The sequence below is a fragment of the Typopeltis vanoorti genome, chromosome 23 (assembly GCF_054136105.1).
Source record: "Typopeltis vanoorti isolate ZY-2024b chromosome 23, IOZ_Tvanoo_1.0, whole genome shotgun sequence".
NCBI classification, from domain to species: domain Eukaryota; kingdom Metazoa; phylum Arthropoda; class Arachnida; order Uropygi; family Thelyphonidae; genus Typopeltis; species Typopeltis vanoorti.
This window is the reverse complement of record NC_143571.1, coordinates 17,841,244-17,861,524: the sequence shown is the minus strand read 5'-3', so window position 1 is coordinate 17,861,524 and position 20,281 is coordinate 17,841,244. Positions and strand designations below refer to the sequence as shown.

General features: G+C 35.8%; 1 protein-coding gene across 1 annotated transcript in view; it reads left to right on the top strand.

Annotated features, from left to right (window-relative positions):
* LOC150093661 (testis-expressed protein 9-like) overlaps positions 1–20,281 on the top strand; it is a 116,729-nt gene that overhangs the window by 79,402 nt on the left and 17,046 nt on the right. The window contains exon 9 of the mRNA XM_090412711.1: positions 6,364–6,498. Within this exon, the coding sequence (XP_090268837.1) occupies positions 6,364–6,498 (135 nt within the window). The remainder of the gene's footprint in view (positions 1–6,363; positions 6,499–20,281) is intronic.

The following is a 20,281-nucleotide window of genomic DNA, read 5'->3' as shown; positions in this document are numbered from 1 at the left end:
TGTCGAAGATTCTGATTGTGATGAATCCATTAAAGAATTCAGTTTAAAGAAATTAGCAGAAGGATTGGACTTGGCAAGAAAGTTAGGAAGTTATTTTACAGATAATAATCCCTCAATGGAGCGCTCGGGAAAATTCACAAGACAATTGGATATTTGTATAGCGCCATATTATGAACTTAATAAAAAAATTGCAACATAGTGGAAAGCAAAGTCTTATTACTGACTTCTTGATGACTAAACCAGCCAAAGTATGCAATGAGAATTATACAAATGATGTCCAAGAGATTTCAAGTGGTGACGACCTCCGGCCACTTAAAGAACATCTACAAAATATTATTTCTGAAGACAGTGATGACGATTATAATATGCGTTTTATTTTATTGTGTCTGAAACATTTATGCATTATGTGCAATGAAATTTATGTACAATTTGTAATTTTTATAATTTTATACTACTTATTTGTCATAGTTTGTTTTCTTAACTTACATGAATTAAATAAAAATATTGTTTTTGATGGATGTCATTGTTATTTATATAATTTAAAAAATAAAACGATTTCGGAACCTAACCCTACTTTTTCTATGTGATCTATGTCTTGTATAACGCGATTTATATGACACAGCATTTCTATGGAACCTAACATCCGCGTTATACGAGGGTTACCTGTATATAGAAAATATGGCTTGTTTTATTTTGACAGACATTCCACATGTTACTTCTGACATCATTAACAGTTTAAAAAAGTGCAGTGTAATCTTTATACAATTTGTTTGATTCAAGTTCTTATTGGATTAGTTTAATATACACTCATCAACACAGGCTGTGAATTTGAATCACTTTATGGAATGAATGTTTAATTCCTTTAGATGTTAGATTATATTCATTAAATGTGATGCCATCAGCTTGCTTATTAGAGACCTGAAGTGGCTTGAAAAAAGACAGTGCATAGATTTTATAGATGTACAGAAATCTCTGGGATATCAATATGAAGAGGGATGTTTCATTTTTTTCTCAAAAAAAAAAATCATTATGTAAGGAAGAACTGGAAAATTTTAATCCAGTTTTTTTTTTATTTATTTATTTATTCATTTATTTTTTGTAACTTCCATCCGTGAAAGGTTGTAAATCTATTATAGTACATTAGTACCTTGGATGGAATAAAGATTTTTTTTTTTTTTTTTCGTAAATTTTATATATATATATTTGCATTCTTTTTTGTTTATTTTTTACATAATCCAGAAACTCTGCTTTAAGAGACCAAACAAGGAACTTTTTCAAACTACTTAGGGCCTTCAACAAGCTGTATGGTGGTTTCATGCTAAAAGACATTCACAGTCTACAGCAGGATTTGAATGTGCATCCTCTTACTGAATAGTTGAGGTTCTTTTCTGGCACATTTCTTATGAAGGCAACTTTTTGAATCCTCCAAACCAGAAATTTCACCATTCTGTATTTTGGGGAAGAATGATTAGCAGAAGATTGGTGTATATAACATCCAGAAAAATAGTTTCCAATAGACTGAAGTACAGAGAGAGAAAGAAAGAACTGCATCATTTCTTGATGTTCATCTTTAATGTGAAATAAAGTTCCTTATGATTCTCTTTCAAGAGTAAATTTGATTCTAAGATGCAGATTGTTGATTTTTTTTTTTTTTCATAGAAATACTTGCAGTTCTTGATCTGTGTTTTTAGATAACATTGCTTGAAAACCAACAGATAAATATTCCAAGGAATGGGTCAGAAGGTAATAAGGACATGTGATATAAAACTTACTGCCTTTTAGGGTACTAAGAGGCAGTGAATTTTGAAGAGTACTGGACAAGAATCCTACTGATTTATAGTCTGAACTATAAATTAGCGAAATTCTTCTCCAATGTCCTTCATTCCCTTACAGGTCATTCTAGCTCTTATATCAACAGCACTGCAGAATTTCTCTTTAAAATTGATGATTTCATCATCATTGTCACATGACCAACTCTTCAGAGTGGACATGCTCATATGACAATGGAGAGGTCATCATATCACTCCTTGAACTCGTTCACTCGTGACAGATTTTGGCAACCCATTCCACTCATATGTGCTACTCTCCAGTCAGAACATCTAGTGTGTTGAGGTTCTTGCTAATCATATTCTTGCTCAGTTTCCCAGGATGACCTCTTATGCTCTTCCTTTTAGTCATGCACTGGAAAATTTCTTTGCATTAATCCTATAAAAAAAAACCCTTTTAATAACTTAAATATTTTTGTCATATCTCTCTCTCTCTATTCCACTTATCAACCAACTTGACAGATGAAAACAGTTCTGTCTTTGTAGGAAGCATTCCCCAGTCCACTGTGGAATGCTTCTTGGTCACTTGCATCTAGATCCTCACAACCACTTCATCTCCAAGAAACTCAGGTAACTAGATCTATGCGGTAATCATCATGTGGCCATATGAAATTATAAAGAGGAATAAGAACTTCCTTATCTCTGGTTATCAGTGTGTTTTTCAATACTAAGTCATCCTGTGAGTTATTTGGGTCACATTTGCAGTTTACCCTCTGAACTTGAACTTTGTCTTCAGCACCCCAAAAACCCTAGCCTTTTCATTTTCTTGTCATTTTCTGGAGTATGTTTCCTGTGGAAAACCAACAAAGCAGCTATCAGCAGCTAAGTAAATAAATATATTATTTATTAGTGTCTTGTGTTGTGAATTTTTATTAAAAAAAAAAAAAAACTTGACATGAACAACCAACACAAAGCCTTTTTACTTGTCTGAAGAATGTGGAGATGATATTGTACACAAAGCACAGCAGTTCAGTAAGTGGAAGTTGGCACAGCAGCTAAAGATTAACTTTCTTAAAAGGATGCTGAAACACTAATACCATTCTGAACCTTATTAGAATTAAAAGTAAGTTTTATTCAGCCAAGGCCCAATTTACACTAGTTTTCATAAATGAAGGAACAAAGAGAAAAATTTCTGAGTCTGGTTATATACAAATGAGTGGTGCTGTTTGTCAGCGTTATGTGCAAATAAGCCACAGCATAGTAGTAGGTGTTTTTGAAGGGTTTTCCATTTCCTGTCTGGAGTGAGAACAAGACATTTCATGATATCTTGGACATGACTGCATGACATCATTTAACTGAATTCAGGTGGCAAGCTATCATAAGACTAAGAGGTCAGGCAGAAGTAGTCAGATGGTCGTATGTGAACGGTTCCATGGACTGTTGAACCAATTTCAAAGTCACAAACAACATTATTATTATTATCCAGGCCTCCATGGGGTCAAAAGACTCATCGTGGGAGGTCGTTCTTAGGAAACACAAAGTTTATCATACCACTCCTTGAACTCATTGACTGTTCTTGCTCTAACCACTCTCTCAGGCAATGCATTCCATGGTTCAACCACCCTCCATCCTTTTGTAACTTCCAGGGATGGTCCTTGACATCGCTCCTTCCCGCTGTGCCACCAAGTGAAAGAACTCCCCAATGTCTACTCTGTAACGCCTCTCAACAGTTTAAAAGTCTCGATCATATCACCTCTCCTTCTTCTATTCACCAAACTCTGCAGTCCACATTCCCTCAGTCGATCCTGTAACTGACATTGTACAGTCCTGAAACCATCTTTGTTATCCACCTCCATACCCTTTCCACAGTTAATTTATTCCCTTCAATCCTGAGAAACAAATTTGAGAAGAATAGTCTAAATGTGGTATACAACGGAATGATAACTCATCTCTGCAGATCAGCGTCCTTCTCAGTATTGCAGCAATCCTCTGGGTAACCTTCACCACCTTTGCAATATGCTCCCTGAATTTCAGTTTTCTATCAATCATCACCCCCAGATTTCTCGTCTCCCCTACTTCCTCCAGTATAGCTCCTCCAATCGAGTATGCATCCTCCCATCAATGGATCCCAAACTTCAAGACTTTACATTTTGCTGCATTAAACCAGCATCCCCATTCATTTTCCCCATCTTTCTAGTTTATTAAAATCCTCTTGCAGGGCCACCACATCTGTACTAATAACCCTTCCCAGCGTCACATCATCTGCAAACAACTGAATATCCCCTTGCAATATAGCCAATAACTTACCACTGAATTTACCCGTCTTCACTGCTCTTTTTAGCCAGTGGCTATCATCATAAAATAGAGAAAATGCTAAATACCCTCCCCCATCCCAATTCCTACCCTTCTCTTGATGCACAACATTACAGCAAAACTTTACTATTCCATACATTTAGGGCATATCTGAAAAGATATCCAGAATGTTTAATAAATACACCATATATATCAGACTGGTAATCCTCATCATTTTATCAAAGGACAGACTTATCACATCCAAGAATATATAAAGTACTCTGTACTTGTCACCTGGCTTACTATAGACAGGAATATCTATTGATATCTGCCTCAGAGAACATACAAAATACATTCGGCACCATTGTTGTGGCCAGTTGCAGCTAGCAGACCATTCTTTGGACATCCCTTCACCCAGGATTAGATGGAACAAAAAAATGTGCTACACAGAAGTCATTACAAGTCAGGATGGTTTGTGGAATCAGCAGCTTAAAAACATTCTCAAAACCTCAACAAGAATGGCTGTATCAGTTTATCAAAAATCTGGAAAATAGTAATTTTAAGATTAAATTAATACTTTTCAACTCCTTTCTGTATCCAACAATAGATGCTGCAAATTAGGATTTTAGTGGTTTATGTTGTCTGTTACAATTTTAAAATGTTCCCAACTTTAACTAACTGTTGCTGTTTGCATGCTGTGACAAACTGTTTGTGCTTTGAAGATGCTGGGTAGAAAACTAGTGAAATATCAGCAACTAAATTAATAAATATATTATTTATTTTCTTATTAGTTTACTGTGTTGTGAATTAAGTAGTTATAAAAAAAAAAAAACTGAACACAAACTGCCAACACATAATCCTTTCTACTCATTCTTGGAGTTTAGTTCTGTCAATGAAGTACATAGCTTGTAAGGGTTTCATCCCAAAGTATAGATAACTTTACTTTTCCACATTAAAATGGCATCCATTATCCTTTGTCCATGTCTCAATTTTTCAAATAGTTCCTAAGGTTCTCTCCATTTGCTTTATTATCTATTACTCTACCCTGGTTTTGCATCATCACCAAAAAACTGGATTTTTCCCTTCCTATATTATTAATTTAAAAATGAAATAGCAGTGAAGCAAGTTCAGGGTGCACTGTTTTCATCTTCTGTCTCCTGGATTATACTTCTTGGTATACTATTCTTCAGGGTCTTCCATCAACCACTGTTATATCTTATCACCAGCTTCATATCAATCCCCATTTGCTCCAATTTGTGTAACAGAATTCCATGCAGTATCCTGTTGAATGATTTGCAAAGTCCAGCAATATCATTGTGTGGCCATTCTTGACAATTGAGTTGGGTAAAACTTTCACTCTAGCAGTGAACAACAAACAAGAGAGACAAGAAGGGACCAACCACATGCCAGCAATGACCACGTGATCAACCTGTCTAGCCACAGATTAAATAATGGTGAACTTTCACTACTTAATAAAGGCTTAAACTTTGTAGTACCTAGAACTGTTAATAAACTGGACTTTATATACCACATAGAAAGAGGCATTAAGTTTCTTCCAAATAATATAGCTGATAAAATTTGTTTGGAAAATAGCAATGTTTTGAATAAAAAGATAGCTATATGTAGCCATTTTACCAAAACAGAACTAGCAGCAGTCAAGTCATTAAGAGCTAATCAGGATATAATTGTAGCAAAATTGGACAAAGGTAATACAACTGTCGTCCTAAACAGATTAACTTGTGAATTATAATCCAACTAACAGGATAAGGCAAAAAAACTTAAATTACTTAAGTCTGCTTAACTCCATTCCTTTCATTCCACCTATCTTGGTTCCTTGGAACAGTCAAACTCATGCTGTCTTGCCTAAAGACTATATGTAACCTCCAGCTGTTCAAGAAATACATCCACACAGCACTAATGTGCCAAAGGTTTTGCAACCTTATCTGCAGCATTGATATAAAAATGTATATATGCATTTTAAATTGTGTTTCAGTTGTTCCTTAGCTTCCTAATGTATCACATTGCAGATTTCAGAATGGTAGAAAGAATTCACTTGGTGTCATTAGTTGCATAAAGGAGAACTGGATTTTAAAACAATCTGTTTGCTTTGATGTGCATAGATACTCATCACGAAATAAGTGCTTTTGATTAAATACTTTATTTTTCCTTGTATAATTTACATGTGTATTCATTAAATTTGAAGTATATTTATTGATCTATTGTTTGTTGAACAGGTCATATAAATAGCATATTTATGATAAAAATATTAAGATATAACTTATCAGTTGTATAAAATTACTTGTAGGAAAGCACTGAAGCTGATAAAAGAAAAATAGAGGAGTTAACAACAGAAAACAGGAGGCTAGAAAAGCAAAAAACCGAATTATTAACAGCATTCAAAAAACAAATGAAACTTATCGATAATCTCAAAAAGCAGAAGGTAGATATTTCATGATATTGACCTTTATGAAAGTCTTTTGTAAGCATTGTATTAAACAATGCCTAAGGTTTAAAAAAAAAACCTTAGGTATTGTTGTCCATAGTGCATTATAATTTCAATAATTTCTTCTGAACTTTAAGATACATATGTCAACCCACCAGCATCTATAAGCAGTTTAACTCCAAATCACTGAATTAATTTTTCTTCTTCAAAGAGTATGAAGTCTGAATGATTATACAGGTTTTAGAAAAAAAAAATATAATTAAAATCTTCCTCATTTTGAAATCTAATATCAAGATCACATAATTAAGCTCTAAAGTTCCCACATAACTATAATCATAAGCAGACAGAAAATTCTGATTTCACTAATTGTTATACTAAACCTGACCTCTAGTGGGGGAAAAAAGAAAACTGATCTAACTGAAATTCTATTATTCAGATTTTGCTAAATAAAATATAGTTAACTTAGAGGTCTATTATTTAAATATTACTAGTTCTGGATAAATTATGATTATAATTTTAGTTAATGTTCTTTTACTGAGTAAAAGCTTCTTTTATGTCAATTCACATTTGCAAAATGTTTGAAGACTATAGTACAGTAGGTGAGTGTTGGGGGGTAATCCAGATAATCTAGAAATCCTGCTTTAGGAACCACATATGGAATTTTTTTTTTTTTTTTTTGAATCTATTTCAGGCTTCTAAATAAGTAGGGTATTGTCATCAAATTCTTGATATGTACCCTCGAGGCTGTGTTGTTATTGTTGAATGTTATCTTCAGACTGGTTTGGGATACAAGAGTACACAGGGGATTTGAAATAGGAAATGATGACCTTTTATTTTGAGAAGAATAAGGAGTGTTATATTGAAAAGAAAAACAAAGAAAAAATACTTTTAAAACATATCTAAATGAAGCCGCTTTCAAGTATGGTTTGGTTTGAATTGAAGCCAAAGTAACTAAGGTTGCAAAGTCCTTAGTTGCTTGAATTATGTTAATTTCATGTATTATGCTGGCCAGTTTTTTTTTTTTGCAGAAGGAAAAACCTGAGATTGGCTAGCTCATTTAGAGTTAAAGTTCTTATAAAGGCTTTTCTTGGCCTTGGCAAGATCACTAGTGCTAATTGGGCTATAGAGGCTCACATAGTGAGCTGTATGCTGAAACATTAGTGAAAAGTAATATATTCTTTAATAAATTTAGTTTAATCCTTTATCCAAGTGTAAGCAAACAAAGTTTGTGCCTGAAAATATCTTCTGGACTAAGGTAAGGTGGTACATCCCTTGGCAACTCGCAGCAAAGGCGGATCAAGCTGTCTTCACTCCTTGTCTCAGCATCTCCCATAATGCAAAGCACATCTCCTTGCGGACATGTATACTGCTATGCATTAATTAACACATTCGTAATTTCTTGTTCAGGGCAGAGCTGATTACTACTGAATGCGATCGCAGGTGGCGAATAGTGGGACAGCCTTCTGATAAAAAGGCTAGCACTCTGAAATAAGCTGACAACCGGACAAGTAAGCAGTCACTGACCAACAGCGATATTACTACCAAGGGTTATGGGATGATTCTTGGCAAGATTATCCAACTCAAAACAATGCACAACCCTACAATGGCAATATGACATGGTGAGCCAAACTGCCATTAAATGAGTCCCTGGGGAGTACCCAAAGCAGCATCTGTTCATTACGTAAATGCAGTTGTGAAAGGTGACTATACTCCATGTTAGCAGCAGCCTAGATACGATAATGTGGAAGAGATAGCATCCTCACCACATTCTACTTATACCCATAGTCAACCATGAATCATCAAGAACTTGAAAAGCAATGCTGTGATGATTGGGATCCCTACAACCATTACATCCCAAGATTAAAACAGGTAAGAAGAGTTTGAAAATGCATCAAGGCAAGGTGTTGCTAGTGCAATAAATTATGCTGCTATCCCAAACCCAAATGGGAGGATATCAACAGATGAGACCTTTCTAAGATGTAGAAGTAAAATCTTAAGAATAGCAACATGGAATGTTAGAACATTGTATCAATCTGGAAAACTTGATGACCTTCTCTAAGAAATGGAAAATATGAGAATAGACATTATGAGACTTGGTGAAGTAAGATGGAAAGAAGCCGGAAAAATTCAAAGAAAGAAAACCATACAGTTGTGTATTCATGTGGCCAATCACATACAAATGGTGTATGTGATTGGCCACATGAACAAAAGTTGTTCCTCATCACAATACAATAGTGATCAGGAACAACTTGTTGGGCCCATTAATGATAGAATAATATTGGTGAAAATTGCAGCCAAACCTTTTAATATCGTTATAATTTAAGTATATGCCCCTACTACAGAACACCAAGAGAATGAAAATGAATTTTACAAGCAAGTTCATGGGAGATATAAATACCAAAGTTGGATCAGACAAAACTTCAAGATGCTGTGGATATTATAGATGGGATCACAAAAATTACAGGCAAAGTTATCCAATTTTGTGAATAAAATTACCTTGTGATAACTAACACAATGTTTAAACAACATTCAAGAAGAATTTACACTTGAAAGATTCCAGGGGACCTAACAAGAAACCAAATCAACTACATCATAATAGAGGACAGATTTAAAAATTACATTAAACAAGCAGGCATAAACTCTGATCATAATCAAGTAATGGTAACAGCAAGATTAAAAAACATAAAAGAGAGCAATACAAGTCCAAAATATGATGCCAGTATTCTTAAAGAAGCCAGTATGAAGGATAAATTTGCATCTGAATTCAATAAAAATGTGAATAATATACTTGTAATATAAATGTAATAAAGGAAACAGCTCAACAGAACTGAGATGTGTTCAGAATAAAGGAAACAGTGGATGACTAAGGAAATACTCAATATAATGGAAGAAAGGAGAACGCTGAAGAACACACCAGATTATAAGAGAGTAAACAAACTCAAAAAACAATGCAAGAAAGAAAAGGAAGCCTTGTATACAGATAAATGCAGAGAGAGAGAGAGAGAGAAGTGCTAATGCACACAAAGAAAGAGACTTATATGTTAATTCATTTATCATGTTGTATAAGAAAAGGGGAAGTATGGAGAGTAATATCTTAAAATCACAAAATGGAAACCTTATCATTAATAAGGAGGAAATACTAGAAAGATGGCAAGAATATTCACTGGCCTGGTTAGCCAAGTGGATAGTATATCCGCTCTCCGGCCAAAAGGCTACAGGTTCGAATCCCACCATGGGCATGGATGTTTGTGATTGTCTGTGAAAATACCAGTGGTGGTCGGCAGTAGATGGCATTAGTGTAGTTGCAGTCAGTTGGTGATTGAATGTTGGAGACAGAGTTGTAGAGTTGGTGCCCTCCCTCGATGAGTCCTTGGACTCCCTGAAGGTGTCAAATCATAATACACAGAGCAACTAAACTATGAATATATAGAAGAAAACCCTAACACAAACAACCTAGATGGTCCTGATATTCTTGCTAGTGAAATATATAATGCAATAAAGGGATTAAAGGACAAGAAAATAGCAGGAACTGATGAAATTAGTGGAAATGTTAAAAGCTCTCAGTGATATAGGCATAAATGCTTTGACAATGGTAGCAACCAAATTTACAACACAGGATATCTCCCAAAAGACCTGAGACACTATCTTCATATCCATTCCAAAAAAGCACAATACTGCAGAATGCTCAGAGTATAGAACAATTAGCATCATGAGAGCTGCTAATTGTTGGGTCAAAGGGTCAAAGCTGTATAACTGAGAGGAGACCTCCACTTAGCCTTTAAGGAATGCAGAGAACAGACCAGGGCTTCTGACCTAATGTCCAATCCTCACCTTCTCGTGGTGCACCCTGTTGGGTATCTACCTGAATACTGAATGAACGAGGATGGGCTGGCAATTTGGGATTTAGCTGACCAAATTGTATTCTTATTGGCTTCAACCAATATAGAAAATGATGGTACAACATGAAAAAATTTCATGCTGGCTGGGTGTCGCCCGGTTAAACAAGGCCCCTGTTGTTTTCGCCAGGGAACCAGGACGAACAGCGAAAAGTCAGCTACTGGAACAAATCTGAAAGCACACACCAACACATCACCACCAGAGTTAAAGATCGGTACTATCAACATAAGAAGCCTGAATGGCAAAGAAAAGGAGCTAGCTGAAGAATTAGATAAGTACCAGATCGACATAATAGGGGTGACTGAAACAAACAAAAAAAAAAAAAAAAACTGGTGAGATCTTTCTGAGCAATAAATATAAAATGTTATATTCAGGAAATGACAATCAAGGAAAAGATGGAGTAGCCATGGTATTCAACACAAAATGAGGCTAATCTTCTTGAATGGCAGGCAGTCTCAAGTAGAGTGATGTGGGCAAATATCAGAATGGGGAATTGGACAATGAGACTTATTTTTGCTTATGGTCCCACAGAAGGTTCTACTAAGGTAGAAGTGGAGAAATTTTTTGATGCTTTAGAGAAAGCAACTGACACAGTGAAAAAGGAAAAGTTGGTCCTTGTTGGGGATGTAAATAGTAGAGTAGGAAATGATTGTCAGACATACAAAAATATTTTGGGAACATTTGGAGAAAAGAGCAAAGCTAATAATAATCACAAATACCTGTTGGATTTCTGCTCAGGACATGGACTGGTTATTACTAACATCATGTTCCAACATAAAAATGTGAACAAATTCACATGAAGAGAAGAGGCAAGGAATAAGAAAAGTCTCACTGACTATGTTATTGTTGATAGTGATGTTTTGTCCCTGGTGCAGGACACCAGAGTGTACAGAGGATTTGAAATTGGAAGTAATCACTATTTAGTCTTGAGCAGGATAAAATTGAATTTCATATTGAAAAGAATAACATGTAAGAAAGTTTTAAAGCAAATAAAAGTTGAGCAGCTCTCAGATGTGAACTGTAGACTAAAATACACAGATTACTGAAGAAAAAATGAAAGAGTTTGAGAACAGAAACCAAACCTTGGAGATTCAGTGGCAAGCCTTGAAGAAAGCCCTGATTGATTCAGCCAGAGAGGCATGTGGTAAGGTTGTGTGCAAGGATAGAAAAATCAGAACTCCATGGTGGACACAGGAAGTTAAAGAGGCAGTGAAGGAAAAGAAGAAAGCATATCAAAAGTTCCTGGCAAATAAGTCAGCTTTTGCTCTTAGAGAATACAGAGACAAATGTAAGAAAACGAAACACTGTGTAAAACTAGCTAAACAAAAGTCATGGAAAGACTTTGGCAAGAATATAGAAAATAAATATCATGAAGGTGGCAAAATATTCTGGAGGTTGTTGAAGAAGCTTAGGAATGGAGGAAAGAATGCTGTAAAAGGAGTTAGAGATGATAAAGGTGACATTAAAAAACAGGAGAAAAAGATATCCTTGAAGTATGGAGTAATTACTTTGAAAAACTGCTAAAAGAAACAAGCAGTTATAATAGCACAGTGGTAAAAAAAACACTCAACAGGCATACAATCAGGAATAGATATCCATGCTTGAAGTAGAAAAAGCCATCAAAGGTTTGAAATGTGGAAAGGTAGCAGGAGTAAATAATATTCAACTAGAAATGCTGAAGTATGGTGGTATAAAAGTCTTACAGTGGCTGCACTGCATAGTTCAGAAAGCCTGGACAGAGGGACGAATTCCCAATAATTGGAGTAGAGCTCTAATAGTACCCATATATAAAAAGGGAAATAAAACTGAATGTGAGAATTACAGAGGTATTTCCCTGCTGAGTGTTCCTGGCAAGATCTATGCAAGTATACTTGAGAAACGGTTGAGAAGAATTGTGGAAGAAAAGCTTAGTGAAGAACAAGCTGGATTCAGGCCAAATAGAAGCTGTCAGGATCAGAGCTTCACTTTACGACAAATAGTTGAGAAAGCATGGGAATATAACAAAGATCTGTATTTAAGTTTTGTCAATATCTGGAAAAGGCATATGACAAGGTACCAAGAGAGAAGCTATTCAATATGCTACAGTTATATGGTGTCAATGGGGCATTATATCAAGCAATACTTAGTCTTTATTTGAGTTGTAAGTCAGCAGTTAGAATTGAAGGAAGTACAGGAAGAGGGTTTAATGTTAAATCTGGTGTGAGACAAGGATGTACATTATCCCCTCTGTTATTCATTATCTATACGGATCACATTATGAAGGAAAGTGGTATTAAACAGATATCAGAATTGGAGATGTTAATGTCAGCTCTTTGCTTTATGTGGACGATGTTATACTTCTAAATAAATTCACTACAAGTTTGCAAGATTCCCTGACTGAATTGAATAACTGTTGTAATAGATATGGTATGAAGGTCAGCATTAAAAAGACAAAGACAATGAAAATAGAATTTTTGAAAATGTCAACTGTGTTGTGAATGGGGAACCTGTGGAACAAGTAAAACATTTCAGCTACTTAGGCACGATTTTTACTGAAGATGGTAAATTAAATATGGAAATAGACAACAGAATCAACAAAGCTGGTATGGTAGGAAGTCAGTTGAATAAATTCATATGGAATAAGAGAGAAATTAGTCGGAACACTAAATTAGCTGTATACAAGACAGTGTTCAAACCAGTTTTAACTTATGGATCTGAGTGCTGGGTCAGAAGTAAAACACTTGACCAAAGACTAGAAACCGCAGATATGAGAGTCCTGAGAAAGATTAGAGGCGTGAACAGATAGCATCAATGGCAATATCATATTAAAAACGAGGATATTAGGAAAGAACTTGATATTGTCAGCAGTTAGCAGAACTAATCTCAGGTGGTATGGTCACTTGAACAGAATGGGCAAGGAAAGATTAGCAAAACAAGTGTTCTCTGCCAGGTTGGCAGGAAAATGACCCAGAGGAAGACCAAGATATAGGTGGATTGATATGGTACAAAGTGCCTTTGACGATAGAAATGTAAGATCTGATAATGGAGTTATATAATCGGATACAAGTAACAGACTGATTTGGAGGAAAATTGTAGATAGGAAGTTAGTAATGATGTAAATTTTTCATGTAGTACTCTCATATCCTGCACACCCCTTGAGGGTACCTGTCAGGAATTTGATGATGTTATGTTGCTAAAATACTAATAAAAAGTATTCTGTAAAGAAACAAAAGAAAATTCAACTGGGAAATAGTTGAAAATCAATTTGGATTCAAAGAAAAAAAAATGGAACAGGAGATGGTATTTTCACTTTAAGAAAAATAATACAAAGATATCTAGAAAAAAATAGACATTTGTATATGCTTTACAGATTACGTGAAAGCTTCTGATTCAAATCAACCATATGAAACTGATGATGTGCCTCTATAAAATTGGAATGGATGGAAAAGATATAAGGCTGTTAACCAATCTACACTGGGAACAAACAGCAGCAATAAGAGTTGATAATGAGATGTCTAAATAATTTACAATCCAAAGAGGTGTTCGACAAAAATGATTCCCCACTACTTTTTAATTTATATACTGAAGAAATATACAAGGAAGTTGAAAACATAAAAGGAGTATCAACAGGAGGAAGGAACATAATACATGATATGTAGACGATACAGTTCTATTGGCAGAAAATAAAAAGACCTAGAAAATCTAATAACAAAATGAGAGTTATGAGTGACTTTGCTTTTTAATCCCAAGAAAATCAATAAATAGGGAAAAACAACTCCTAAAATACATGACATACATATTCAGAAAGTAAAGAAATTTATGTATCTCAGTACCTTAAGGTTGACAGAATGCTACGTATTGTTGATGCTGTTTATGGGACTGAGACATGGACAATATTAAAGGAAGCAGAAGATAAAATCAAATTTTTTTAGATGGATTTTAAGAGGAATTATGAAGGTATCATGGACCCAGAAGAAAATGAATACAAATGATGAGAAAAAAGAAGTCTTCTTAAAACCATCAAAAGAAGAAAGGCCATATACTTCAGACATTTGCTGACATGACAGTCTACAAAAAATGGTTCTAGAAAGAATGGTAGAGAGAGAACGAGGAAAGCAAAGAATTACGTGAAGCAGCAGCCTTAAGAAACTGAACATATACGAGGAATGTGCAAGGGAGGCACAGGAATGAAGTTGGTGGAGAGACTTGGTATTCAACTTCCTGGATGAAGACGACACAAAAAAAAGGAAGGGGGGGGGGATAAAGCTCAATGTGAGAACCCAAGTGAGATTTCTGAGAAGTGGCTAAGAAAAAACTAACTTGCAACTATTCCAGGCTTTGGAATAAGCAGTATAGGTGAGTGAAGTTTTGGATGTAAGCCAGTCATGGTATGCTCGATTCTTCTCTTATACAGCTGTGGAGAACCAAGACTTAGATAAGGGACAGTAATTTAGAGTGGAATGGAGAATAAATGTTTCCATGTTGATAACAATTATTTCAGTGGTACATTCAGCACATAGGCTTAGGTCATATGGCCAGAAGCAGTAATCTATCCATGGAAATGTGGTATAGTAGTTACACAGATTGTCCCATTTAGCTTTCTTGTAATGCCATATGATGCATGGATGTGAGTGATTGTGTTTGTGCTGTTTCATGGGAGAAAAGATTAACACAAGATTGTGGTCTGAACTACCTAGAGGACTCTCACTTTGTACTTGGATGTGTCACCAGTGAGGAAGAGGTCCAAGATATTTGGAGAGTGTTTGGGGTTGTCTGGTATTCTGGTAGTAATGTGTACTGTTTGTATAAGGTAATGGCTTTGTCTCTACGTGCTTTATCTGTGCAATTAGAGTGGGTGGGTGAGCCAGCTGGTATAAATGACTGACTTTTGAGGAAAGGAAATCAAAAATTTCAGAGTGGTTGGTGGCATTAGGAAAGTGGTAGAGACAGCAGATGAATTGATAGTGTGGTACAGATATTTTCAGCCAAAGAAGGTCAAAATCAGAAGATAACAGGTTGAGCACTCTTTGATATAGTATTTTAGGGTGAACGTAAGCCCAATGTGTTTCCCAAGGAGTAGAATTCACAGCTCTTCAAGATAAACATCAAGTTCCTTCTTGCCCATCCACGGTATAGTATACCTTAGGTTGACCAATCTCTCATGAATGGGTTCCTCATAAAAAGAAGGAAAAAAATTGCAGAAGAGAAACTCTGAGATACTCTTCTTGTTTGCCTGATTGGCTGAGTGGTTACCATTCTCACTCTCCAACCAACAGGCTGTAGGTTCACATCACACTATGGGCATGGATATATGTACAAACATTCTTAGGTAGGAGATAAATTTTGTTCCCCAATGTGAGACCATATCCTGCTTGTTTGGATGTCTTGTGTCTTGAAAAAAGTTCTATGTTTTGGTCTCCAATGTTTCTGGATTATGTAAAACAAAAAATACAAAAATTTTTTTAGAATCTCTTAGCCCAACTACAATACTAATGTACTGTAGGGTTACAACTTATCATAGGTGGGAGTCATATAAATAATAAATTCAAAAAAAAAAGCTGGGTTCAGGCTAAATTGGTTGTTGCAATTCAGATATTGCTACAACCAGTTCAAGTTATAAAATTCAGGACCAGAATGTTATTTTAAACAAATAATTCAGAAATCAGGAAAATATAACAAGGATTTGTACTTAAGTTTTGAAAATGGGAAAAGATTCTTAGAATGATCACAACACAGGAGGCAGCACTGTGATCAGTGACAGTTGACAAGTTATATATTTAGTTTAATCCTTTATCTGAGTGTAAGCAAAGTTTGCGCCTGAAGTATCTTCAGGACTGGGGCAACTCGTGGCAAAGGTGGACTGAGTTCTGATCACTTTTCTAAGTATCCCAGAATGCAAAGCACATCTCCTTGCAGACATGTATAATGCTATGCATTATGGAAAGGGTTACTACCCAGACCAGCTTCAACCTTTATTGAGGTCTCTTCAGTGGGAGCCAGAAAAAAAAACTTCCAACATCATTCTGTAATCCAGAGTAATTTAATAATAAGGTGTGACACCTTTTGGCAACTAGCATATGGAAAAATGATTTCTGCATTGCTTCAACCTTGGTATCACCTCTGGGTCTGGCTCTCACTGAGGAGACCTCAATAAAGGTCGAAACCAGCCTGGGTAGTGACCCTTTTCAATAATGCATAGCATTATATGTGTCTGCAAGGAGATGTGCTTTGCATTATGGGATACTAAGGAAAGTGATAAGAACTCAGTCCACCTTTGCCATGAGTTGCTCCAGTCCTGAAGATACTTCAGGCACAAACTTCGTTTGCTTACACTTGGATAAAGGATTAAACTAAATATATAATTTATAGTCTAACAAATGAGAAAAACTTCCAACTATTTAAGTGCTACAACCATAACCATTGAAAACAGTAAGTGCAAATCTTTCTCTTTTGTGATGTATCTTATTTAGTAGTATCTAGCATTAAGAGAAATAGCCATTTCACTATCGCATATCAGAAGAATAGGCTAATGAAGTAACTTCCAACTGCTCCAACATGAACCCCCAGCTGACCACTCAATGGAACTCTAGTTCAAAGGTTACTAAGACAGTCAGTATCACTCATGCACACACGCTATCTTGCAACAAGTCCAGTGAGGCAATGTGTGAAGAAGGGGGAAAGGCATATTACACATGTTGACAGAGGCTACACTATCACTGCTCTGGAATATTGAAAACTACCTGGAAGACAAAAGAATTAAACAAATGGTGCTGTCAACAATGTCGAGAAAATATGAAATGCAGAAAACTGTCACTGGGCAAAAGCAGTGAAATACCTTTAAGGGTATTTCCTGGTCTCACGATTACTAGTGAGACCCTGCAATCTCATTTCTGATAATTTGGATTCGTTCAAACAGATGGTGAAAGAAATACTTGATTTTCACATGGAGAAATCAATCAAAAATATCAGGAGCACAAATGCTACTTATAATACAACAATGATAGCATAGTGGAAGTGCTCACAACAGTGCACAATATAAAATCAAATCTATTGGCAGTATGAAGAGCAGCAAAAGCTTAAATGAGAATGAAGAACTATGAAATGAAATAAAAATCCTTAAGTCCTAAATGGAACATTTAGAGAAAAAAAAGATAACTGCAAATTGACGACATACCCAAAGAAAGGACAGAAAATCTGAACTCCCTAATACAATCGATTGGCACAGAAATTGGAAACATTCACAACCATAGACATTGCCTCTGTAAATTGAGGACCACAATGAAACAAAGACTACCACCAGTGATCACACTTTTACCAGTAAAACCTGAGAGATCAAATCATAGTTACAAGCAAAGCCAAAAATGTCAATTCTCAGTAATAGACATCCTTTAACTCCAATCTGCATGACTGAACACTGGATCCCATATTTCAAAAACCTATTGTATTAATCAAGGAAGATTCGACCAGAAATGCTGAAGTATGGTGGTATGAAAGTCTTACAGTGGCTGCACTGCATAGTTCAGAAGGTCTGGACGGAGGGATAAATTCTCGATGACTGGAGTAGAGCTCTCATAGTACCCATATATAAAAAGGGAAATAAAACTGAATGTGAGAATTACAGAGGTATTTCCCTACTGAGTGTTCCTGGCAAGATCTATGTAAGTATACTTGAGAAACGGTTGAGAAGAATTGTGGAAGAAAAGTTTGGTGAAAAACAAGCTGGATTCAGGCCAAATAGAGGCTGTCAGGATCAGATCTTCACTTTACGACAAATAGTCGAGAAAGCATGGGAATATAACAAAGATCTGTATTTATGTTTTGTTGATATGGAGAAGGCATATGACAAGGTACCAAGAGAGAAGCTATTCAATATGCTACAGTTATATGGTGTCAATGGGGCATTATATCAAGCAATACTTAGTCTTTATTTGAGTTGTAAGTCAGCAGTTAGAATTGAAGGAAGTACAGGAAGAGGGTTTAATGTTAAATCTGGTGTGAGACAAGGATGTACATTATCCCCTCTGTTATTCATTATCTATACGGATCACATTATGAAGGAAAGTGGTATTAAACAGATATCAGAATTGGAGATGTTAATGTCAGCTCTTTGCTTTATGTGGACGATGTTATACTTCTAAATAAATTCACTACAAGTTTGCAAGATTCCCTGACTGAATTGAATAACTGTTGTAATAGATATGGTATGAAGGTCAGCATTAAAAAGACAAAGACAATGAAAATAGAATTTTTGAAAATGTCAACTGTGTTGTGAATGGGGAACCTGTGGAACAAGTAAAACATTTCAGCTACTTAGGCACGATTTTTACTGAAGATGGTAAATTAAATATGGAAATAGACAACAGAATCAACAAAGCTGGTATGGTAGGAAGTCAATTGAGTAAATTCATATGGAATAAGAGAGAAATTAGTCGGAACACTAAATTAGCTGTATACAAGACAGTGTTCAAACCAGTTTTAACTTATGGATCTGATAGCTGGGTCAGAAGTAAAACACTTGACCAAAGACTAGAGACCGCAGATATGAGAGTCCTGAGAAAGATTAGAGGCGTGAACAGATGGCATCGATGGCAATATCATATTAAAAACGAGGATATTAGGAAAGAACTTGACATTGTCAGCATCCAGGAATGCGTTAGCAGAGCTAATCTCAGATGGTATGGTCACTTGAACAGAATGGGCAAAGAAAGATTAGCAGAATAAGTGTTCTCTGCCAGGTTGGCAGCAAAACGACCCAGAGGAAGACCAAGATATAGGTGGATTGATATGGTACAATATGCCTTAGGCGATAGAAATATAAGATCTGATAATGTTGAGTCTTGACAAGTAACAGACTTATTTGGAGGAAAATTGTAAATAGGAAGTTAGTAATGATGTAAATTTTTCATGTAGTACTATCATATCCTGTACACCCCTTGAGGGTACATGGCAGGAATTTGATGATGATGATGATAAATATGGAAGAAAACTAAGTATTTATGGACTAAGGACTCGAAAGTCTTTCGGATAAAGGATGAAATTCCTGCATTCACATAATCTCATGTGGATCTAGCCTAACTAGTCTCCCAGTGTAGTGCTCAACCCCCAACCCCATCTTATTCTAGAGAGAGTAAGTCTCACACTATTTCTGAAACTAACATAGCTGCCATAAATCCCAAAACCATTTTGAACATAAAGAAACTTGACTCTTGGAAATCTTGACTAATGACAGACATAATGAGAGTCAGGGAAGCTAAATTATAAAGGAGGCATGGTGAGAATATGAGTGTAAGAGCAATAATGTTATATATAACTGTGTTAATGACAGGAATGGGAAGTATCGTGGAAACGATAACGAGGACGATTTCAATTTTGTGTTCGTCTGGTTCGAACCCATCAGACATGTGCAAAGATGTCTACATGTATAAGGCACTAGAGAAAAATAAAGATATGCAAATTGTCCAACTATGTCATGCAGACAATACAAAAGAACATGCAGGTAGATTATTATGTCTGCACACGAATGCTAGGAGTATCAGAAACAAAGGGAGGGTAGAGTTTGTTGCCCTGGTCAATATGTTCAGACCTCAGATTGTGGGCATTAGTCAGACCTGGCTATCAGAATCTGACATACTAACTGGTATTGAGTGTAAAGGGTATAGGATTCTTAGGAAGCATAGACAGGATAGGAGAGGAGGGGCATGCTTCTTATGATATCAGATGACTTGAATCCAGTTAGAGTTGAGACCTACGGTTGTAGTACTACTAACAATATTTCATGTGCTAGTGAGTTTGAAGCCATCTGGTGTGAGGTGGAATCTTACAAGATCAAATACATAGTGGGGGCGTTGTTACAGACCTGGTGGATCGGTTGCTAGTGTGGAAAAAATGCATCACCAAATGAGAT